At 41.4% G+C, this 25,251-nt stretch overlaps 1 protein-coding gene across 3 annotated transcripts in view; it reads left to right on the top strand.

Annotated features, from left to right (window-relative positions):
* ctnnd2a (catenin (cadherin-associated protein), delta 2a) overlaps positions 1-25,251 on the top strand; it is a 256,428-nt gene that overhangs the window by 228,749 nt on the left and 2,428 nt on the right. For 2 of the 3 annotated variants that reach the window (XM_084340349.1, XM_084340350.1), the window contains exons 20-25: positions 924-1,173; positions 3,575-3,659; positions 12,798-12,924; positions 16,148-16,279; positions 16,911-16,987; positions 17,870-19,049. In XM_084340349.1, the coding sequence (XP_084196475.1) occupies positions 924-1,173; positions 3,575-3,659; positions 12,798-12,924; positions 16,148-16,279; positions 16,911-16,987; positions 17,870-18,286 (1,088 nt within the window). In that variant the 3' untranslated portion in view covers positions 18,287-19,049. Of the gene's footprint in view, positions 1-923; positions 1,174-3,574; positions 3,660-12,797; positions 12,925-16,147; positions 16,280-16,910; positions 16,988-17,869; positions 19,050-25,251 lie in introns of those variants that run through there. The other variant, XM_084340351.1, reaches the window with a different exon arrangement.

The raw sequence follows: 25,251 nt of genomic DNA, 5'->3' as shown, positions 1-25,251 counted from the left end.
GAAATAAATTAGAAAAATTACAAAAAGAAATCAAATAAACCCACAGTATCTGTTACAAGCTACTCTCATCCACAGCAATCTGCAGTATATTTCGGGGATGACATTAATTTATGTCTTGTCTTGACCCTGTTACACGTACGTATATATAAATGGACTACCTGACTCTGTGGGTGAGCTCAGGTTACTTGTAGGTGATTTAGTCCCTTTTTGTTCTCCATACTCACACAGCTTTGCCTTAAACTCCCCTTCCCAAATGTTATTGCTTCTATCTCCTCCACCCTCTCACTAGCTGAGTTTATGGGTTTCCTATCCGTCAGCATCTCCTGCACTTCTTAATTACTCCTCTTTTCTGTTGCTTCGATCTCTCCAACCCACCATTCTTTGAATGTCAATTCTTTTTTCATTTCCTCCATATGCCAGCCTATTCACCGAAATACCACGAGTCTCTCCTTTTATTGGATTCTCAGCGTGTCTGTATTAATGTCTGTGCGTCAAAGGATTTGCAGTGTGCCCTCTCAAGCTAAAGCCTTATGGAGTTATCCAAACCACTCACTAGCTGCACAAGACAATTGTTTTAAAAGGCAATAAAAGGGCAATATTAGTTTGATGTCATGAAGAAGTATATTATTATGTTGGTTGTATTGATTGTACTGTAGCAGTCATTCATAACTGCACTCAACATTAATATTTGTCTAAAATTATCCCTTTGTATTGTTACATGAACTATCATAGAAAATGTAGTAGACAAAAAATAGTACGTGTCAGAAATGATATGTTCATGTCATCAAAGCTCAGTCCATCCAAATGCAATTAATAAAACAACTTTTCCAACAAAACTGGCAACAAACAGGAGGATGAGCAGAGAACATAACTTGACCAGTATTTTTTTTGTCTCTTTCCTTCATTTTCTCCACCCACACCAGGTAAATATGCCATGAGAGATTTGATCCATCGATTACCAGGCAGCAGTAGCAGCAGCAACAATAACGCCACCAGCAGTGGGACCTCCGGGAACACAGGCCCTCCCAGCAAGGCCATGTCAGATGACACGGTAACTGCCATCTGCTGCGCACTGCACGAAGTCATCACCAAGAACATGGAGAATGCCAAAGCCCTGCGCGATGCTGGTGGCATTGAAAAACTCATCGGCATCGCCCGCAGCAAAGGAGACAAGTGAGTAGGCCAGAGTTAGGAGACTGTAGCGCACAGTGTCACGATGAGAAGCGCCACATTGTTCACCTCTAACATCACTTGAAATGCATTTGCAAGAGTCCCAAATTGTGTTCAGCAGAAACCCCCAAAGGGTGCTATTAAAAATCTGAGGATAATGACATAACCGTTTATGGAGAAGTATGTCATATGTATTTATAACCATAGAACAGGTTTACCTGCACTGTTGTTGAAGTGGTTATTAAATCATAATGATGATATGTGCTTAACATTCTTCTAGATTTAAGCAGGGATAATTTCATGCTCAGGAAAGGTGAAGGATACTTACTGTAACCCTCACAACATAAGCGTTGGTTTCTGACACGGAGGTAAAAACAAAGAGGGAATAGTGCACTTCATGCTACATTGTACGTCCACATTTGTTTGTTTGAGTTGTTCACACATGCCTCGGAGAGAGAGTGATGTCCAAAATAATTAAGGGGACAAAATGAGAAATCCCCCTAATGACTTGTAGTAGCTTTTCTTATGCTCAAGTACAACCATCCCTAAATAAACTGTCTACATCCTAATATTGTATGTGAGGGCCAGTAAAAAAGCAAAACAGATACTCACTATTGTATTGTGCTATACCTGTCAGGGCATCCTTCAATAGTGACCGGTGCCTTAATGTGACCACACATCCATCATTCATAACTGTGCCTGCCTTCCTTGTGACCATTCATCCACAAAAGACAGCTGGAGAACAACAAGGGAAGATGCAGCAGGAAAATAACTCCTGTCACCATTGAGAGACCAAGCAGGGTGTTCTGCCTAGCTGCTATCGCAACCAGGGGGTCACACTGAAGAGTTATCAGAGGGAGGTCAAACGTTCATTTATTGTTATGGAGAGAGCCTCAGTCTATTTAGGGAACTGTGCTCAAGGGCACCATTACAGAGAGAGATGAGGTGCTGGAAGAAACCTTCATAAGTGCAAATTTCACAGTGAGTGTAGTTAGCTGCTAATAGCCCACACATCTTCATTTTCTCAGGAAAGGTACACTGAGGATAAATGCTCCTTATCAGCAGTGGCATGCTACACTCACACAATTACACACTCTCAGATTGGGAAAATGCCCATTATTGTGCTGTCATAGATAACCACTGTTTACTACCTGGAGCTGAGAAACACAATGAAATGAAAACAGAATTATAATATATTGGTTTATTATGAACAATAGCTTTGAAACAGTAAATCCTAAAATGCGTTCTATGTATGGTGTATCTGATATTGCTGTCTTGGTGTTGCTCCCATCATTTCAACTTGCTAAAAAGAAAAAAGAAAAAGTAAATTTATGAGCAAGCCGTTGTGCTAAATGGATTAAGTAGAGGAAGCTCACTCAGGAGACTGGGGATTATTCTGTTCACTTATTACTTTTATATTAAGTTCACTTATTATTTTACGTTTCTTTTCAGTTTTCTGTCGCTGTTTGGTTAAGTTTAGTGAACAAAAACACTTGGTTAGGTTTAGGAAATCATCGTTTGAGTCAAAATATACCCTTTCAAAACGTTAAACACATTTTTGGAAGGATAACTTATACCATGTACAGGTACGTATTATCTAGTCATTTAATCATAGTTGCAGAGCTTTTTGACATCAACAACAAAAACGTGTTTGGTCAGTTAAAAGCAACACAGCAATATCCAATTATGCATCTTATAATACAAACAATGGTTTAGAAATCCCCCAAAATGTTTCCTCATTTTCCAAAAACTTTCCCCCGGTGGCTGGAATTAATTGCTTCATTTGAATGCAATGAATAATCATAATCTTGTGATGATCCAAATCCTTGATTGTGTTTGTCCAATTAGATCTGCTTGCACTGCAAAACCATTGACTTGTCACATTATTAGTCACTATTTTTTCTTCCATTTTCTTCCAACAATGGAGATTAGCATGTTATTTCATTGGGATCCCTTTATTCAAGTGTAGCTACAATATATTCCAGTGCATCATTCTTCAAACAGCTTCTGTTGTTTTTCCTAGCAACAAACCATGTTTAGTTCTGATGGACAAATGGAAAATAAGCATGTATTCTGCGTCCCTCTGTATTTGTCTGAAGGTCAATGCTTATGAACTTACTCCTACTTGAGTCATTTTTCAGCTAAGTGAAAGGGAAGGGACCATTAGCATGGCAGAGAGGGTCATTTGAAACTCATCTGGAAACTCTCAGTTTTTGCAAAGGGGAAATCGTTCTCTGCTGAGAAGAGCAATGGCCCTCTTACTCTTAAAGCCATCGCAAGTGCCACTGCCCTGCACACATCTTATACAGCTGGTAAAGACAGAGGACAGAATGACATAGCGACATTATCCAAAGGAATGGGATCCGGGAGAAATAACCCTCTTTCTTTCTCTGTGTCTCTCCAGACACTCAGCAAAGGTGGTAAAGGCAGCCTCTCAGGTCCTCAGCAGTATGTGGCAGTACAGAGACCTGCGCTCCCTCTACAAGAAGGTAGGACGTAGTACACATACAGTAACGCTTCTGTCTAAACATTTGCTCTCTACTTAGTAATGTCATGTGTGGTTAAATATATCTCCTGTTTGAAGAATTGGCGACCCACATTTGATTAGGAAGTAATGTGACGCCCATCTCTGCATGAACACACTCATTATGTGATAGGTCTACTGTATGCATATTACATAATGAATCAATCACGCTTTTTTTTTTGACACATTGGATTTAACTAATTTCATGCTTTTTTATGTTCTAGGCTATTCTGTGGATATTAAATCAAAATGTTGTAATGGTAATTTTAACATTAACCTGAAACAGTATTGTAAAATAGTGCATTGTACCCCAGCTTAAGAAATGTATATATGGCAAATTGGCCTTGAACAGTGGGATAGGATGAACTATGTAAGGATGAGGGCTTTTTACTTTCACTCAAGAAGGTGTTTGATTGCCACACAGGATGCTCAGTTTAAGTTCTCATTTGTTCTGAATGGTAAGTTGTCCCTTTTGTATTTGGACAGCTGAAGATTTTGGCTTGACCTCTATGTTCTTGGATACCCAGCTGAAACCACACTGGCTGAAATATGTCTTGCTTTCTGGTCAGGACTAATCATTGTCAGGGTTTGCTGTTGTGTCTTAGACTCAGTGTGAAACTCTGTTGGCTTAAGCGGCTGCTGAGCTTAGCTAATACCATCCTGCAATCGACAGCTTAGCCAGACACTGCCAGTGCTTGACACTAGCTACTATCAGTCAGCAGTTTTTGTAGATTATAGTGTTCACAAAATATACAAATGGGGAACAAATTAAACTATCATATTTATTAGGAAAACTAAGCCTGATGTGAATTTTGTGAGATGTATTTTTTTTATTGCAGATCAGTCCATACCACAGCTGTTCCCAGCGGTGTGATATAAATGTAATCCATACAAAGTACATAAAGCTACATGATATATTAACTGAGCAGTAGTTACATTTACCAGCTGCTGGTTCAGTTCCGTGGGCACTGAGGAGGTTGACACTGTAAGCACACTCGTAAAATAAGCTTTAAAGGAAGGATGAGGCAACTGCCAGAGAGTGACGTCCATTTTGTCTTTACATGCCGAGGTAGATCTCAGTGTTATCATATTTATTCAGAAGATACTGGTTTGAAGGCCGACCACTGTAGCCAGTGTTTTGAATGTAACCAAGTGTTAAGGTGTGTGGGGGGGGCATACAGTTGCAGGTCCTTTATTTCTGTGTGGCTTTAGGTTGTGTCCTATGCACTTGTGTGTGTTGCATGTGTGTGTGTGCGTGCGCACTTCCGCCTTGAGGTCAGTCATAACCACGTCCAAACAAAAGAATAATTGGGTTTTGCTGGGCACCCTCACAACTGAGCAACAGTGTTTACAGAGGCAGGAGGATCAATAACTTTGTGTTAGTCACTGGCCTTTTGTTTTGGGGTATTTTTTTCACAAACACACACACAGGCTAACATCAGTGCCAGTGGTTATTTAACCCATCATGAAGGCTGAAGGGTCTTAAAACGGCTCGCTACCAGAGATCTGAAGCACATTAATTCAGCAGCTAACTTTTAGCTCACAGAGAATGGAACAAACAAGCAAGAAGTGAGAAAACCATATAAGGGCGAGAGAAATGATGTTTTGTGTGTGCGCTGCTCACTCACACACACACACACACACACATACACACACACTCCTTTATCTCTCTCTGTCCCTCTCACACACATAGAAACTGTTGAAACCCACTTTCTCCTCCCCCGGCTCCTTTGTTTCTTTTCAAATGACAAATACCCGCACGCACTTGCAACTTGATTAAAAGTAATGACAAATGTTCTGGTTCTTTTCACTCGTCAGTAATGAGTGTTGTTGAGTGAATATCCGCCACCAAGGTTATCTGCCATTCAGCGCACTAAAACCTTAGAAGCATGATCAACAAGTTGCAGTGAGATATTTGGAAAATATTAAGTAACACGTTCCAGAGAGGTGTCCTTGGCTTTGAATTTGTCTTTTGTATCTCTGTGTAGAGAGAAAAAAAGCAGAAAGAAGCTGCTGATGTGTTTGAGCTGCATGTGAATAATATACACGTGTATAATATAATGCTGCACAACGCAACACCCTGTGACAAATGATACTTTTGCATGGCTTCTAATGATCACTTTTAGTTGACTACCTTCTGAAGTGTTAATTTGTCGAAGTGTGCATTTCATTGGCTTATGCTGTATAGTGAAGTGTCTCTCATTTATTTTGTTTTGGACAACTTTGTATTATTCAGTATCGTCCCATATTCAGCTTTTAATGATAAATCTTTGTTGAAAGATGTTCAGTGACACATCAAGAGAGATTATTTGCACGCCGCAACATGATTCACTTCAACAAGTCATTTCATCTTTTGTTATTATCCTCAAATGATAAACTGCTATTTCCCACTTGAATTTCAAGTATCTGAACTTCAGTTTTCAAAGATGTCAAACCTCAAACAATCCTGAAACAACAAAAGCGAGCTGTTGTTCTTTAAAGTAATGAGACATATATAAATAAATATGTTTTGAGGTGTTAATACAGTAGAAGTAAGTGGAAAAAAATAGCTCACCCAAATGACAATTTGTTCCACCTGTTTCAACAGACAAACTAAGCATTAGACTCTAGCACAGAATAACAGAAACTAACCAGTGATTCCCTGTATGTTGATTTTGGAGTGGGCTCTCAGAGTCCAAGAGTTCTGACTGTTGCTGCAGTCACTTCAGGACAGGCCGCCTCATGGCATCAGTGTGTGCTCGCCTCATCCTGACGACTGTGTCCCTCTCTTCATTCGTCATCCTCTCATCCCCAGTATTACACTGAACAGTATCCCCATGTGGCCCCTTGGAGCCTCATCTGCTTCACACTTCTCTAATCATTGCCACTGGATAGCATTACACTCGACTGGATGGCATAACACTCCAGTGATCAGACATGAAGGACATTGGTTTTAGCCGGCAACCAGGCCGTCAAAGGTTGATTCTTTTTTTTTCCTGAATTATTCATTTGTTTGTTTAGTTTTTATACCAACATTCATTGCCTCAAGGGGCCTTTTTGCCAGACTAGGATTTAATAAAGACAGATATTAAAGGAAGGAAACAATCTGCTCAAGATTGATGGCTGCACATTTTGGAACAGCAAATTGAGTCTTGCATCCGTTTCATTTGATCCAATATGTTGTAAACATTAATTCAATGAAAAAAAAGGCAAATTACTTTTTCACTCCACACCAACAGAAAAAACCTCATCCATCATCTTTAAATTGAAACAAGATATCATCTCTAGTCTGTCCTCTCGTAGCATACACAGTTTCATCCTAGCTCATCCACCTGTACTTCATCATCATATTTGAATGATCAAGATCTTGTAATGCAGTTAAAATGAATTTGTTATCCAGCACAACTTTAATTAAATACAGCACAAACAATTTAGATTTAACTTCACTTTTTTGACACCTTCTAAGCAGTTCAGAAAGTTACGTTGTTGCTTATGCTATACACAGTCCCTCTAAAAATTACTTTGAAAGGTTGACAGACAGCATAGCTTACTATTTACTGCCTAAATTGCATGAACAGAGCCTGTTTAGTGACAAACCAGCCTAATTTTGTAACTGTGGAAATTGTTACGTTCAAGGATCCACACTCTGACTTTATCACCCAAGTCCAGAGCTCGAAATAAGTGACTTTACTGCTAGTATCCCTGCGTTACGTATTAGGTCATGGGTGTTGCAAAAATCCTGTTAGCCTCCAATCCAAACATGGATTAGCATACATTTTAGACGAAAGTGGAGTTGGGTGTCTCTGCAAAATGTTTTTGAGCAGAGGGGAAGAAAGAGGCAGCGGCAAAGCAGGAGAAAGAAAGAGAGAAGAGAGTGAGGTGAATTCTTGAAATTTTCACAGTTTGAAAATATGCATGCTTGAGCTTTGTGTATGTGTGTGTGTGTGCGTGTGTGTGTGTGGTTTTGGAAAGAGGAGAAAAGTGTTAGGTCAATAATGAGTCAGTTTTAGCCGTGTTGGCAAAGACTTGTTTGCTTTGAAGTCTTGAAGTAATGAGAGCGTTTTCAAACGCACTTTTAAACTGCGTAGAAGTTACGGGTACGGGTACACGTGCGTGTTTGTTTCTGTGCAAGTTTGTGTGTCTTTGAAAATGTGTATTTTTGTCAAACTGCAGTAAGAAGAGTTAATCACTTCCTACAACAGTGCCATGGGAGCAGTGAGAGGGAGGGCGAAAGAAAAGAGAATTGCAACAGAACGGGGGGCTGGTCTGCCCAGCAGCTTTTGAACGCGCTAAAATGAAAAGTTGAGGGCCCATAAATAAACAGTAACTCGGTATGAAAATAGCATCTGAGATGACTTGAAAGATCAGTGGTGCAGCAGTCATGAATAAACCAAAGCTGAGATCTGTTTGTAGCAACACTAGCACCAACTTTAGGATAAATCATGTATAATAGTCTCCAGAGTGTGGTAAAACTCTACTTTTACCCAATTTTATTTGGATTTTTTGAGAGGATGTGTCCTCATTCGGTGTGTGTGTGTGTGTGTTTAGTGTTTCATCTACAGATCCTGGGAGGGACACCATAGGTCATCTTTTCAGTAAACAACAAACGTGCAGTACTGTTCGACAGGGGATTTCTGTCAAAAGCAAGAACTTGAAACATGGTCACTTTGTAAATAAACCCATCCTTAATAGGACCACAAGGACTAAATTCTCTCTTTAACTCACCGAAACATATGCACTCGCTCTCTTGCACGCACACACCAAGCTAAACACTGAATTTAATACTGTGTATTCACACTGTTACACTTTGTCATATCCCTGTTCAGTGCGTAATTTCTGTTGGGCTGCCGTGCCTCATTTCTTGATAAATGATCTAGCTCAGGCACTTAATCAGACACTCTCTTTCTCCACACACACGCATGCAGGCACACACACATATCATACTCATATCACACACATACATCACAAACTAACACAAATCACTAAAACAGATACACACACTTGTATGACAAATGGGGTTGAGGGTCAGAGAGATGCTGTGTTTGTCACTCGAGTGACAGATTTACAATATGTTCCAGGGATGTGTAATTCACAGTGTGGGTGTGTTTGTGTGATCTGAGTGAGTGAGAAATTGATGTGTATGTGTGAGGTCACTGATTGCACAACCTAGTCCTCTGCGGGATCGTTGCACACATAATGCTCAGGATGTTCCTGGAAATAAAATTAATACATTTGAGGGAAAGTGCCACAAAGTTTATGCACCAAAAAATGTGTCACTGACAAAGCTAGTAAAACTGTTAAAGTATGATCATCTCATTGTAATGAAACAAGCAATTGAGTCTCACAATTTGAGTCACACACTGCTTTTAAAGAATAAAATCCGCACTGATGTTCACCTGTATTAGACAGTGAGAGGCAGAGAGAGAGGAGATGGGAGAGTGTTGAGATAGCCTCCGTCAGTGTAGAGGCTAACAACAGTGCTTTGGGAAGACACAGAGGAAGAGCTGCAGCACACTCCTACACTATTCTGAGCCATTGACAATAAATGCAACAGCAGAGTAAAGGTCAATTTCTAAATCCACAGAACCTCAAGCAAGCCAAATAAAGAATGCAAAGGTCAGAGGCAGATTATTCCTGTGATGATAGATGGCTCATGTGTGAATAAAGCACTCGCAACTGTAACTCTGAGAGTGAAATGAGTGAGAGAGAGAGAGAGAGAGAGAGAGCGAGGAAGGATTGAAGGCCTGAAAAAATGACAATGTTCAGTGGTCGCTGAGGCCCAGAGGGGACCCACCACTCATCATGTGTAACCTTTTACAATTTTTGCCATAATTGCTGTCTGGCATGAGCGCCGCCAGACACACACACACATACACCTCATTTGTCGGGGCTGTAATCGCTTTTTACCTCGGAGTCCCACGACCTTCAACTAAGCATCCAGTGATGGTGAGAGCAACAGGCAGAATGGTTGCCTAGCAACCGTCTCATTTTTTACAGTAGGAGCTGGAAGGAGAGTTCGAGGCTGTGAAAGAGAGAGGGGGGAGCTGGGGTGTAAAGAGAAGAGAAAACAGGCAAGACAAGGAGAATAGGTGCACTACACGGAGCTAATGTTGTTGTTGACATGTCGTTAGCTCACAGTGTAAGACTTTAGAGTACAGATTTGCGCTGAGCAGCATTGGACCTCAGATATGGTGCAAAAACAACTTGCCACTGTCTGATTTGGTCCCACATGAAATTTTGATGTTGATGTAATATTTATTGAACCTCCTAAACCTCACTGACTGGCTGCTGGGCTTGACATTACAGACTAATGCTGTGCAGCGGATCCTTGTTTAAACCAACAGAACTTACTTTAAATTCAAGTGGTTTTCCCAAAAGTTTCCAAAGATGCCAATTTTGTCTGGCTTTTGTTCCAATATATTCAAGAGAGGGGCGACATTTCTACAGCGATATCTCCTAAACGCAGCTAACTCTAGAATCTAGCTGGATAAATAGCACCACAGGTGAGAGGGAAAATACATTTGTTTTCCTGGACCCCATTTGTTAGCCACACAGATCACACACATCAGTCTACAACAGACATTCATTATTCAGTATTCAGTGACTGTTCATCTGAGCAGCACGACAGTTTGACAGTGTCCGAGTGTGCAGAGGCCCAGTGTTCCATAAGACGGTTCCACGGTTTAAGATGAAATGTGTTGGGGGGGGAACCTTTGAACTACTGAGTGTCAGAGAATCCAGCTTACTATCAGTGCTCAGTGCTGTGCCAGAAAATGGGAGTCAGGGGAGGACATGGGACGGTGCTCACTCCAGCCCACTCTCCTCTCTTTCTGCCTCTCCATTTGCACCCCTCCCTTTCAGTTACCTCTCTCCTCCTCTTGCTATCTTTACCCTCCTGTCATTACTCTCCCTCCATCGTCCTCCCTCCTCCTCCTCGTCGCTCTCATTACTTTCTGTCATCTTTTGTCTCTCTCTGCTTCTGCCCTGTCCGTCCCTCCTCCCTCTCTTTCTGCCTCATCTCCTCCATATCTCAGTCGTCTCATGTTCCTCCCGTCCGTCTCCTCCTCTCCAGCCCAACTGTATTGGAGTGATTCACCTCTCATCGTTGTACTCACAGTCACCGGAGTCTAACCAGTTTCCCACAGTCGAGCTGAGGCCCACAGACAATAAAGCTATGATGGAACATGCCTGCGTTATCTTTTTATCATCTGCTTGCGTTTTGCTTTCAGAGGTAGCCAATTATCTTAATGCTAAATTGAATTTTGTTCCAGCTCTGTGATTGTTGTTGACTCTCATAATCCATTTTTATGAAAAGGGCTTTACTCCAGTCACTGCTAAACTAATACAGATACAAAGTCATTGGCTTGGCAGTAATTATGCTCATGCAGTTGTTAGTTGTTTTAATTTTTTTTCTACAAGGACAGTGGGATGTTCACTAAGCCCAGGCTTTATGCAAGTTTATTAATTTGTGTGTGTGGATGGTTGTATGTGCACATGTGGGCGTTGTGTGTCATTGTCCAGAATACATTTTTGACTTGTAAACTCCTGAAATCCAATATTGAAATACAGTTTCTCACGCGTGTTAATTTTTCAATTAAACATGTAAACAGAAGTTCACACATTACTGTTTTTTGTGACAGGCAACCAAGGACAAACTTTTCCACCTGAGCATTATACAGTCAGTGTGATCCCTTCTGATCTGTTCTTAATTATAAATATTTCATTCATGATGTACTATATACAAAATTGTATGCGAGTGAGTCCTTAGCTTGTGTATCATAGTAAGGTTCTCGCAAATCGCCTAAATCTGTAGCTTTAAACAGTTCTTCTCTGCTTTTAAAGGAGTATCTGCTGTAAAAAAAAAAGGAAAAAAAAGAAAAAGGGTACACGAAGGACGTTATCTCTTTTGTAGTCCATAAAACATTTCTGGAGTGTCACAGCAAAACAATGTTGAAGAATTCTCCTAGGCAACTGAAGTAGCCAAAACAAATGGCTCCATACAACTCGTCCATGGTAATTCAAGTCTCCAGAAGCCCGGACATCCCAGATTGATTTGAAAATACATTATTTACCAACTTTTTGATGTCAAAATCATCACTACAGCTAAAAGTGTTTGCACAGACCCTATCTCGACCATTCATCAAAGGTGTACATAAAGTCTTTTCAAATCGATTTGTGGCCTTGGGGCTTCCAGAGATTTGGGTTACACTGGACATGCTGTATGGAGCCATTTAATGGTTTTTGGTGGGGGTTTTCCATTTTTTTTTATTTTGTTTTTTTTTTACGTTTTGAAACAATTCCCCATATCCTCCAGTTGTTCACAAAATGCTGAAATGCTGTTTTGCTGTGAAGCTCCAGAAATGTTTTGTGAGTCTTCACCCAACCTTGCATCAGCATGGGGGTGAGGAGATAAAATGACTGAATTTTCCTTTTTGGTTGAACTTATTCTTTAAGACTGAACCAGTGTTGAAGCCATTGTTGAGGACCACTTCCTACTGCACTCTTACAAACTTCATCCTTGGGACTGTTTTAAGAAAAAAAAAATCTCTTTTCCTCCATTGGAAGTTAAAAATCTGCTCAGCTGAGTGTTTCACAGTAAAAGATTGTTGGATGCTAGCACAAAACAAGTTTAAAAAATATGTTATCCTTCTGTATAGTAATGAGACGACAGTATTCTGATTACAAAAACAAGTCATTCTTGCCATGTATCAGTTCATTTAAAGCGCACATCACCTAGAGAATCTGTGTACACTTTACAGGTTAGTATAATACAACAACAGAAAATAAAACACATGATATTGTATGTAAAAATACTAACACACACATGTAGAAGTGTGAATATGAGATCAAACATTATATTTGTATCAGTATCAGGGTATCTAGACTACTTGAAAAAACATGAAAAAAAATATCATCTCTGTCACAAAAACACAGATGGCCCATATACTAAGTGTTAGAAATGTTTAAAGGGAAGTGACTGTAGACCCCTTTTGGACTCATCTTTGTATAATGTTAAATAATAATAAAAATCCCAAACTTCTCACCGACTTAATATTGGATTTTGTGTTTGTGGACTGCAAACGGTAACCAGTTTCTTCTTTGTTTGTGTGTGTTTGTTTTGCAGGACGGCTACTCCCAGTATCACTTTGTGGGCTCTGCCTCAACGATAGAGAGAGACAGACAGAGGCCCTACTCCTCCTCACGAACCCCCTCCGTATCTCCTGTCAGGACGTCCCCAAATAACCGCTCTGGTGAGGAACACAAGATTATGTGTGTTTTAATGTGCAGGTGTGTGTGTGTGCGTTTTCCTTCTTGACCACCAGTTTCAGTTTAAGGACTCAGGACAACTTTTCCAAGTGAGACCTCTCCTAAAAGAAGCCCTTTTTTTAATTTAGAGCTGAGATTAAATTTTGTCTAAATTTAGGTTTGTGTAATCTCAACTGGCAGGATCAATGGGTTCTTGAGAAGTTCAGCTGCAAAAGTTGTGAAACTATCATCTCCTCAAAAACGGAAGGAGGAAATAAGACCAGAGCTGATGGATATTTCGTTCTAGATTTGGTTAAGTTATAAATTCTTGTGATCATAAAACATTTGTGACAAAAGGTCCCCCGTATCTCGCTCTTATGGAATGAATTTAGTCCGGCAAAAGCTGCAATGACAAAACTAAGCATGTACATACGGTATGTGCACATGTGACTGGACAGTACAACCAGAGGGTACAGGACACACATGAGCTAATGAGTTATAATTTAGACATTAGCCACTTGTGTCAACATTTACCAGTCGATCAGTCTTTACACCGGGGTTAAATAGCCGTTAGCGTCAGCCACCCACAGGCTTTCATGCTGTAAAGTATGATTACCATTAGCCTTTAGCTTGAGCCCACTGGCCTTCATGCTTAGCAAAGGGCGCATTAGCATTAGCTGTTAGCATCAGTAGTAGAAGAGCCTATAGCTGTTCTTTCTCCACACCGGGCTTAGCTGGCTGATGAGGCAGAAAAGTACTTTTCCTTCCTCTAAGCTTAGAGAGGTCTTCAAGGACCCAGCTAAGGGAGGGAGAGAGAGAGACAGAGGGGGTGAGAGTGGGAGAGAAAAAGTGTGTTTTTGTGTATGTGTGTGTGCGTGTGTGTGTGTGAGACAGAGAGAGAGACAGAGAGAGAGAGAAGGGAGACAGAGAAAGAGGGGGGTGAGATAAACAGAGACGGAGATAAAGAGAAAAGCAAGGAGGCAAGAAGAATTAGGGATTGAGGGATGGTTAATGCAGTGAGGAGGAAGTGAAGGAGGAGGATTTGACTTTGGCCAGCGACATTGAAAATAAGGAGTTTTGAGATGATTGTGCATAGACAAATTTGTGAGTTGTACAATGGAGGAGGTGGGGTAAATGGAAAATGGCTGGAAATGACTCCCATCTTCTCCCCCGCTCCTCCCCTCTCTACACTCCTCGCCTTTGCGTTTGTCCGGCCCTTCTAGTTCACCCATTTTATTCTTCTCCTCCTACTCCTTTTTACGGTAATCCTACTTTCTTCTCACCTCTCCCTCTGATCTTGCACTCTTTACAGGCTGCCTCAACACGCACATGCACTCTCACACATACACACACACCCACATGCATCTGTATCTCCTCTCTGCATATGCTCCAGACTGCAATCCGGCCCCTTAGAGATGGATCAAAGTGGAAGGAGTAATGATGGCGTGCAGGCAGAGAGAGAGAGAGAGAGTGGTAAAACTGTGAAAGAGATAGAGACGAGCCGGGGAGGTTGCAGGCTGCGAAGGATGGCAGAGAGACAGAGGGAGATACAAAGGGAGAGAGAGACCTTTGCATCCATCAAGGCCCCCACAGGGTCCTGCTGTGTTTTGCGCTGATAGAACGAGTCTCCCAGGCTCCCATATCCAGCAGGTGAATATCCAATAGTGACGGCACTGTCTCTGGGGGTGCCTGTGACAGGTTTGAGCACCCACCTTAATGGAAATCTGCAGCAGAGGTGTCAAATGCTAATAAATAAATACCAAAACATTATAAAAGACTGTCTTCCTCTGCTTTTCTTGATTTGCAAAATTTGCCCCAACCAAATAGTCCCTAATCAAATGTACGAACCTTTGCTTTTAATGTCAAATATTGAAGTGTTGGTTCAAAAAAAGTATTCCTTTAGTATTCAAATAGATAAATTGAGATTCCAAGGCACTCGAAAAACCACTTAAAAAGTCTTTAATCTGTTTGGCTGGTCATATTTTGCAAGTGTTTTGCCCAGCTGCTGTTATCAGGGTGTACTGTAGGAGAACAGCGAAAGAGAACAAAGGCTTTTTTATACTGATTTTTTTGGCGTGCCTTACATTTCCTTTTTTTTAAATTGTTTGTGCTTATGCAACTGAGAGTGGTGCTCTCTGTTAAATGTGTGTGTGCGTGTGTGTGTGTGTGTGTGTGTGTGTGTGTGTGTGTGTGTGTGTGTGTGTGTGTGTTAGGTATTGATGCATGTGCACGTTCTCTCAAGTATCTACAGTCTGCAATTCTCAAAGGTGGGATCAACAGCTCCAAACAGCTTATTTTTAGAATGTCCTTCACTTGTGAGGGTATACATTATATATAACATATACTGTATGTATGGTGGATAGTTACAGGAATGTTTAGCTAAGCCGACTGGGCTGATACACAGGTACGCAGGATTCTGGCAATTCAGTGTGCCAAGATAACAGGGACTGAGTAAGCACTTTAAGTTTGCTTTAAGGGGATTACATTGTGACATGCTTAGTGTGTGTGTGTGTGAGAGAAAGAGAAGGGGAAAAAACCACTGCATGTACAGTCTGTGTGCTGGATCTGTCCTTGACTGTGCATGTGTGATTATGGATGGCTACACACAGGCATATGTGTGGCGATGCATTCACGTGTGGAAAATAGATCTGCTCTCAAAGCTTGAGAAAGTGACAGAAATAGAAAAATTGTGAGGTTTGAAGACGTAAAATAGATTTGACATTGAAGTTGTTGGAAGAAAAAGTTGTCGATAAATCTCAGCTGCACTGGGAAGTTAACAGTAAAAAACACACATGAATAAGATTGTAAATTGGTGTGAGGCGAATCATAATTGTATTTCTTGTCAAATAACCACTAAACGAGCGGCTGTGATAAGCTGACTCCACGCCTCTCCTCAGTTACACTGCTTGCTGCGATTGATTGTCTGAATTGAGAAAATGTGTGCCAGATGTGAATTTGATATTCAAATAATGTATCCAAAAAACAAGTGTGTGCGTATGTGTGTGTGAATTCCCAGAAGCCCTTCAACATGCTGGAGGTGACCCTTGATGCCGACAAGCTAAATGATGAATAATGACTCTGCACCTTGAAAGAACAAGACACACACACACACAAATATAAGCATGCCGAGTGTGAAGGCACATGCTGTTCTGGGTTTATTGCTCATTATTTTGTGTGTGTGTGTGTGTGTGTTTGTGTGTGTGTGTGTGTGCGTGTGTGTGTGTGCAGCGAGCGCTCCAGCCTCCCCCAGAGAGATGATGAGTCTGAAGGAACGCAAGATGGACTACGATTCCACGGCAACCAACGCTGGTTTCCATAGCAACAAAGGAGAGCACACATCCCGTAAAGATGGCATGGCAGGTGTGTGTGTGCGTGTGTGTGTGTGTGTGTGTTTGTGATGAAGAGACAAGGAATAATTAAATTATTCTATTTTATCCCTGTCTTTATCTTTATTTCTCTTCTTTAAACTTTCCTTATTTCTCCTCACGCCTCTATGTTTTTGTTTGTGACCCCGCACTATTTTCCTTCTCTTCCTCCTATTCCTCCTTTGATTTTTTTCTCTATCTCTTTCTGTTCAGTATCTTTTAACATCTCCTCTCTATCTTTTTTCTGTTCAATATCTTTTAACATCTCCCCTCTCTCTGTATTTGCTTCTTCTTCTTCCTCTCGCTCTTCCATTGTCTGTGATTCTCTTTATATCTATTGGTCTCTTTTCTGTTACTTTATTCCTGCTCATTTCTTTTTTCTCTTTCTCTCACAATGTTCTCTTGAGGCCACAAAGGACAGACTAATTGCCAAACTTTTAAACAGACTGCAGAAAGATTTGGACTCTAATTAGCTGATATTTGACAAAGCCAATTGTGGAATTTCCCACGGTTTTGTTGGTCTTTGAATTATTATTATTAGCAGCAGTAGTGGTTCTAGTTATCTTTATCATTCATTCACTTTGAAGTGCTGTCTTTCTCATTTCTTTCTTTATTTGTCCATCCAGTTCAAGTATCCTGCGGGACATCTACGTTGTTCCGAAACTCATACCTGACGGCCAGCGATGATATCAAGCAAAACCAGGTGAGTTAAAATACTCTTACACTAAAAAAAATGTTCTACATACTTTTTTATGTACACAAAGTCACACACCAGCACAGCAGGTCTTAGCAGTGCATGTGTGTCGCCAGGGCTCTCATAAATTGGCATATGCTGTCATGACAAGGTGGTTATTAGGGAGATGGCAGCCTGATAGAAGGCACACACGCACACACACACACACACACACACACATAGACACAGTGTCAAACCACTGCAAACTGAAACCACACCCAACTGGCAATTAAAATGATTACCTCAGTTGATTGCACAAATTATTTGCTTCTGTTTAATGACTCTGCTGCTGAAGAGGGAGGGCTAACAGAAAGCATCATAGCCCTTGACTAGGAAGATGAGAAGTGCACATTTTCTTGATCAACTGTATTACATTTATAATAAATGCTAGTTCTTTTATCCTGATACAAACTTTAGTTTTTCCGCTGGCCGTTAAAGTAAACAACTAAAAATGGTGTGTTCTTTCTGAGGGTTTTTACACATATGACTGCATTTTCAGACACACATCTACACACAAACACACACATACAACCAGCCTATGAGAGTTACAATGGTAGAGATAAATTGTCCCCTTCAGTACCTGCATGTAATAGAGAATTCACAGCATGAGCCCCTTCCCAAGTGATTCCTATCTGAGAGTTTTTACCCATACCTGCCTGCCTTTCAAACCCTTATTCTCCATGTGCTCACTCTCCACCTGCCACTCTCCTCTCCTCTCCATCTCTCCACCTTTATCTCCTCTCTTTTCACTCCGCTCCCACTACTCACATTTCCATGACTCTCCATTCTTGCCCGCTGCATCTCACCCCCACCTACCACTTTTCCGACACTTCCACCGCTCCCCCCACTCAGGCTCCGACCCAGCCCTGCGTCGTGCCCCCACAGCCTCAGCAGGACAGCCCGTCAGCTGTGCTAAAAGACTACGAACCCTACCCTCCCCCTCCTTCCTTCCCCCAGCCTCAGCCGCCACAGCCTCCGCCTCACAGCCAGAGCCGGAGCTTCGATGAGGTCTACTACGAGGACCAGGGACCTCCACCTCCTCCATCCCAGCCACAGCCGCAGGTCCAGGCACAGGCCCAGCCTCAGGCCCAACCCCAGCAGCCTCCGAGCACTGCAGGACCGCCCCGAGACCCGCGGGAAGACCTGCGCATGCACCTGGGCCTCAAATCCACTGGCAACTACGTAGACTTCTACTCGGCCTCTCGGCCATACAGCGAACTTAACTACGAGACTAGCCACTACCCGGCCTCGCCTGACTCCTGGGTCTAGTTAGACTATGATGATGGGGGGGCAAGTGCGAGTCTGTGTGTGCGTGTGTTAAAGGGATTATTTTTGCAAGCGATCAACAGCAGATTAACACAAAGTGACAGCCAGTGGCATGTTGAAGCGGAAACTTGTAGCCAGTGGCAGGAAATTTGTGTTCTCTAAAATAAAGGGGAAGACAGAGCTAGATGGGGTTACGAAGTGAAGTCTGGTCGAGTGACAAAGAGAGACTGTGCATGTGCATGCCGACATTTTCCTTTTTTTTTTTCCAGACCGCTTTATTTCTTCAGAGTCAGCTCCATTGCACCAGTGAGTGGATAAGGTGGGAGTAGATATGAAGAAGTGTGTTTGAGAAGGTGAGAGAGGAGTGGGCAGGGGAATATAGGAGGAAGAGAAGTGAGAAAACAAGCAGGTACAGAGAGTACGCAGAGGCCTAAAGAGGAAGAGAGAGATTGGATCAAGAAATAATAGGCAGTGGATGAGGTTGAGCTCTTAGCCCGTAGGAGCAGAAAGTGGCCTGACCTTTTGAAGGCAGAGGGAGGAAGAAAGGGGAGACAAAGATGACATGAGCATCCTTGAGGAGGTCAGGAGGAATAAAAGCACAGAAAAAAGACGAAAGCACATCAGGCACAAGGCAAGAAGTGGATGTTTACCATTTCAACTGAGTGACACACGTAGCACAGCTTTTATCCCCTCTTTTTTGTTGCGATGGCCTTGCCGCCTACAGAAGCTACTGAATTTGTTTTCCAAGAATGTCATCTTCAACAGACTTCTTTTTTGTCATTATTCTTTTACATCTTTTTTTATTTGTACTTTTCTAAATTTTTCTCTTTCAAAAAAGCATTTTTATTTTCTGTGTACAGTTCAAAGGTGATATAGTGTGTATATTACACATGTTTTTGATGGGGCCACTTATGAAATTATGATTTTTTTCCATGACTGACTACTGACTAAAAACAACAAAAGCAACAAAAATAAGTGAAATGTGAACAAAAGAAGCAGAAAAGACAGACATCGTCAGGATGGATGTCAGCAGACACCTTTGTTTTGCCCTTTTCCTAGCCAGAGAGGAAACCCCTCCAGTATTTGTGTTCTCCATCGAGTGAATTTTGTTGTGGACACGCTCAAACGTCAAGAGCAGTTCAAGGCTGCCAGAGCATCAGATTGGCAGAGCAGCATCGACTCCAGAGTCCCCGTCAACAACAACAAGTGCTTTTTCACTGCCTAAAGAATATATGTGTATGTTTTAAAGCACACTCTCTGTCTTTGGAAAGGGTTGTCTTTTCCTTTTGGGGAGCTGATATGTTTGACCATGTCAACTTTCAGTGGTTACTCATCATCACTTGTGCATAGTACCTGGTCTGTCCAACAAGAGCCACCGTGAACATTGTACATCTCAGTGTACAGTAGAGATAAAGCGAAAGAGAGAGACATGACATTGTGCCAAACTTTGACACCTCGTGGGCCAGTCCTAGAGGACTTTCAAGGGACATTCTGTCGAAGTTTACAGACAATGACCGGATGACTCCCTCTGCTGTTTGTAACTTTTATTTTCTTGTGTTTTGATCAGGTGAAGCCGTACTTATTGCTGGGGATTATGAGTTACATCTCCCTCCCATAGGTGTACAGACCTGCCTCTCTGTGTTGGCTGAGCATGTATGGGCGTGCGTGTGTGGAGACGTGCGTGTATGTGTGTGTGCGTGTGTGTGTTTGCGTGCGCGTTTGTGTATGTGTGCATGTATGTGACAGAATGCGTGGCCCGTGTGTGTACACGTAAACTTGAGCGAGCGTATCTATGCATGCATGTGTGTAGTAGTGTGTGTATGCCCTCTGTTGCGTGTATGTGTGTGTGCGTTCCTGTAAAAATCAGTGTCCAAACAAGGCATTCCTACTGACAGTTTGTCCAGTTTTACAACATGAAAAACCAAGGTAAAAATCACTAGAATGAATTGTTGATATAGAATGACAAATCTATGAATATATGAATATAAATATAAATATATATATAATTTTTATGTGCAGATGTCAGTGTCACTAAATGCAACAAATGTTCGCAGAGAAAAAATGATTATGTGGTGTACAACAGGACTCTTGTTCACTTGACCTAAACGTGAAAGCTGCTGATCAGGCCCCCTCCCTCTCAGATCCACCCCCCATCCCTTCCTTCCCCAATCAAGACAAAAGAGAAATCCCACCTGAAGATGCTCAGGCTCTGGTGCGAGTTGTGTGTTATTGTGTGTCCATGCTTCTTAGATGACCCTGCTGAGAGAGGACCGTACTTGAACACAAGGAAAAATAAAAAGACTCTTTGCAATCAAACACTATGGTCTCCACTATTGTCATCTTTAACAAATGAGTTTCCCGACAGAGACGTCCAGTTCTTACTTGAATTAGCCGCTCTGTCAGATGTTTTCATCACAGGTATTATAAAGTGTTTGGTGAAAAAGTGACGGTGTGGGTTATACTAAATCACTTTGATGTGTTTTAGATTAATTCATGTGTTTGCTCTCTCTCTTTCAGCCTGTCTTTTGTTCAAAAAGGTTTCAGGGGGCTTTGAAGATCTAACAGTTGATGTCTGGTGTCAGAACATTTTCCTTCCCACAGCCTCCTGTAGGTTTCTGAGCGAGACTTTTAAAACAGGGGAAAGAGTAGTAACAGGTAATGAAGTTGCTCACATACCCACTCAGGTAAAACCAAGAGAAGCCTACTGAGGACAAATACATTTTTTGAAAATAGCAAATGTAGTAAATATATAATTGATGTACAATGGGATGGTGTACAGAAACATGAATGAATGCCTCTACTAAAGCAATCTCATACAGTAACTCTATAAAAAAGAAAGCTTTGGATGACCAATTTCAAAATTTCAAAGTGTTTTTTCAACATCTGTTTTGTTGAAAAGGTTCTTTGTTGTTAAAGTGTTTACTCATCCAGAGCCATGGGATTTTTCCATTGGATTTTTATTTATTGCAGGAAATAAGCTCTGTGGCAAACAAAGATTTACGAAACATGTTTTGTTCTTCAGGTTTTTTTTCACAATTTAACACCACTTTTATGAATTTTGAAGTGGAAATCCAATCGCCTGAAGTAAAAAGCCGGCATTATTGCACCGTGGTCACATGACATCGAAGTCACCCCAGCTGAGCTTCAGTGTTCGGCGTGGTGACGGTTAATGTTCTCAACAAATTCTGTTGTCTCATTAAGCCACTTCTGCCTTTTTTAAGACCAATGAAAAGCTTCAGAATTAATGTGTGGGGTGTTTACTGACGTATTCTGCGTCGTGGAACAAATCATTAAAATCAGGATGTAGGACTAATTCCTACAGCATTCTATGAAAGACGGCATCAAGTTGCATTATGGGAAGTGTAGATCCAGGGTTTGGGGGCCTCGACTTGTACTACAGGCTAAAAGTCAGGATGCTTATGTTTTGATGTTGATCATTATATTTATATCTGTTTCTCTCAAGCCCCCCAAATGTCAGGAAGTGCAGTCCCAAATAGTTGGGGTACTCATATAAAGCAACACACCAGGTTTTAAGCTTCATAAAAGATGTTAATATTACAGCTCTTACGTTGGATTGCACCATAACTACAGATGTTGATGCTGTTGTCACTACGCCTCAAGGTTGATTCATTTGAAGAGAGTTTATGTTAGAGGTTTTTCAAGCAAACATTTCCAATATTTTGACTGTTTGGTTGGACAAAATGTCACTTTGCAATGTGAAAAAGTTGTTAAAAAAGCATTTTTAACTTCTTCCTTTTTTATCTTATAAACAAAAAATTGCTGCTGATAAGTTGGCCCTAGTTTATGGATATTTTTGAAGCATCTTGTAGGCTGTGGATTGCCTGACTCCCTGTATTCTCACATTTTATACTGGCTATTGTATTCTATATGATACTGGAAAAATCCTCTCATTTATATTTATGCTGCTCCCACATGAAGTCAGAGTCAGTATATTAATATTCAATTTGCCCACAGTAGGACTGTATGTAGTCCATGCGTGACTTGGAGTACATACAGTAATCTACTTTCATTTGTATTTTTTATATGGCATCGGCATAATGTACATACAGTAGTATTGTGAGTGCTCTATTATCACCAGAGACGCAACACTATGCAAACAATGTCAGTAAATTGACTGCGTTCATACAGACAATATACCACATGTTGTGCCCCCTGGCTGACAAGCAATACCGTTAACATCTTGATACCATCATCTGTTCACACAAACATATTCGCTGGGGACTTGACTGACAGGCGTGTGGGAGCATGTTGTATGATAATGCTTTTGATATCGGCCCCATTCACGCTTCTGCTGATAATGACCCCTTTCAGATGCCGTAGAGTTAATGTACTTACACAGCGTAGCAGTGATAGGCATGCATTGGTGTGACAGGGGGCTTAATATTTGATCCTGCCCCAGAGTGACAGCGGTGGGATGTGGTGTTAATAATGATAATAACGATATAGACGTGTATAAGGGCTCCTACACCCACCAACCTCTACTGATGCCATAATGATGGTGGACAGACATCAAAGGCGCAGTAATGGAAATTCCTATTCAGTATTTTTCCCATTGTTTGTCCCCTTTTTGTGTCACCCCCGTGTGACTTTGATCCCATTCACCCGTATATCCATTCTGAGATTGAACTGAACTTGAAGCATATTAAGTGAATGAGGCCGAGCTGGAGGTAGTAGCGTTTGTTACAATCCACTGGAATTCATGTCTCACCCTCCCCTCTCCTCCCTTCACCGTCTTTGATGCCGTCTGGGTTAGGCCAGTGAAATGTAGTGTTGGGTAATAACTCCATTGCGTTGATTATTAGCCTTCACAATAGAGGCAAGCCTTCTCTGTCTGAGCACGGTCCCATAGTGGAAGGCTGGTGTAACTTAATGTGGCATGAAAATAGCTCCTCAATTTTCCTAAGCACAGCCTTTTCTAGAAACTGCCCTGTTCCACCCTGCAGATGCCTCCGGCCTTCACTGTTTCACTCCCCTCTCTCCCAGCTTTCTCTCTCATAGTGTCCCTGCCCATCCAGCCGTCACACACCTCAGGTCAGACTCAGAGGTGTGTGTATGTGTGTGTACGCTTATACATGTTTGTGCGCGCAGGTGCATGTCAGCAGAGAGCCGTAGAGGATGTGACAGGAGGGGGAGGCGCAAAGTGAGATGTAAGGGGGAAAAGGAGGAGACAGGGACGTAGTGGGGAGCAGGTGGAGGGTCTGTGATTTATACTCTGAGGATTTGAGCGTGAAATCAATTTGTGTTTAAGGAGAAGTGAAGCTCCATGGAGCCACTGCGTGCCACAGATAGACCTTGAAAAAATTAATGCTCTCATCTGAAAGGGAAGGAGAGGGAAGGGTGGAGCTTGAAGGAGAAGGAAGGTAGAATGAGGAACAGTAGGATGGATGAGAGAAGAAAATGGAATGGCAGGAAGGGAAGAGGGTAGAAGAAATTTGGGAAGGATGAAGAAACTTTTGAAACGATGGAGAATTTCAGGCATGACACAACAGCACACAACGGAGTAGTGGCAGCAGAAGTGCAAGGTGCAAGGAAGCAACGTCTTGGATGAACTAGAAAACTTGATGAGAGACTTGAAGAAAGATTTGTTGTTTTAGTCATGAAAAATTAGTGACGCCCCAGAAAACTTTGTATTCCTCTAAAAATCTAATAATTCCTCTATTTTTCATGAGAAAAGAGGAGTCTGTCAAATGTTCCTACAACAGCTGGCAGCTGAAATTAGGGCCCCGTTCAGGGACAAGCTACGGTTCAAATCATATGGGCTCCTGTTTCTAACTCCGAACACATCACAACTTAAAAAACTTTTGCATTTGCATCTACCCTGAGACACCTCCTGTTTATAGCAGGTGCAAATAAAAGAAATCATGAGTAGCACTCAAAGAGCAGTACGTTTATTTATTATTCAAAGTAAAAAAGTTTGTTTTGCTCTGAGACTAATTTATTTTACTTACACCTTAAACTTGAAAAACTGGGGTTTTTTGGCCACTTTGAAGCAGCAGCAACAAGCTGTAAACACAACACTAACATATTATCCACCTTTTAAATTGATTTGGTAAACTGTGTATCAAACCATTGCGTATTTCCATAAACTTTAACATTAATTTGGAGTCAAGTTTTTGGACACCTGATGAATTTAAGTCCACTATTTATTTCATTTTATTTCAGCTCTCTATTTGGTCTTTACCAAGCCCTTAGGGAAACATCTGGCTCTATAGCTGCTAAATGTTCACCAGCTAGTCGCTAACTATGTCTGTTTGTCTGTTGTTTGGTAATAGGCACAAAGCATTCACTGAATCTTTTTTTTGCTGTAAACAGCTGCCTGCTGCAGCCAAAAATAACACTTAATAATCATTAATAATAATGAAATATAGTTAAAAGATGGTAATTTTGGTTAATCTATAAGCAAACCCCTTTTACAATACACTTTTGCCCATGTGCTTAATGCTAAAATGGAAATGCTGGGTTTGTGTTTAATGTGCAGAGCTTTGCTTCTTTATAAAGATGACTGAGAAGCCGCACCAAGAGGTACAGAGAAGGATGGAGTGGTACTTTGGAGGCAAAATTACAGACTGAGATGAGAGATGATTGAAGACATAAAGTACAGGAGAGGAAAAAGCAGCAAAACAGGCTTTAGCAATCAAAGATTTCAGAGTAGTCCTCCCAAATGCCTACTTATTTGAATCAAGTACATGTACCTCTCATTTCTTATTTCCCCTGCTGTCACAAATTCTGCTGCATCTACAGGCTAAGCAATGGAAGAAGAAACAAAATATGGCAGGAAGCCTCCCCACAGCAAGATGTTCACTACTGTTTGACATGGGTGCTATCATGATTCATTAACACCTGCAGAAGTGGTAGCATGTTTCAATTTGATTCTCGCCAAGACTTCTTTCACAGGGCACGATGACTGAATGGTGCTGATTAATACAGCTGAAGATAGCCAGAGAAAA

The sequence above is a fragment of the Pagrus pagrus genome (genome assembly GCF_965226575.1).
Source record: "Pagrus pagrus genome assembly, chromosome: 20".
In the NCBI taxonomy this organism is placed as follows: Eukaryota; Metazoa; Chordata; class Actinopteri; order Spariformes; family Sparidae; genus Pagrus; species Pagrus pagrus.
Note: the sequence above shows the minus strand (reverse complement) of the source record. Positions and strands in the feature narration are given on the sequence as shown.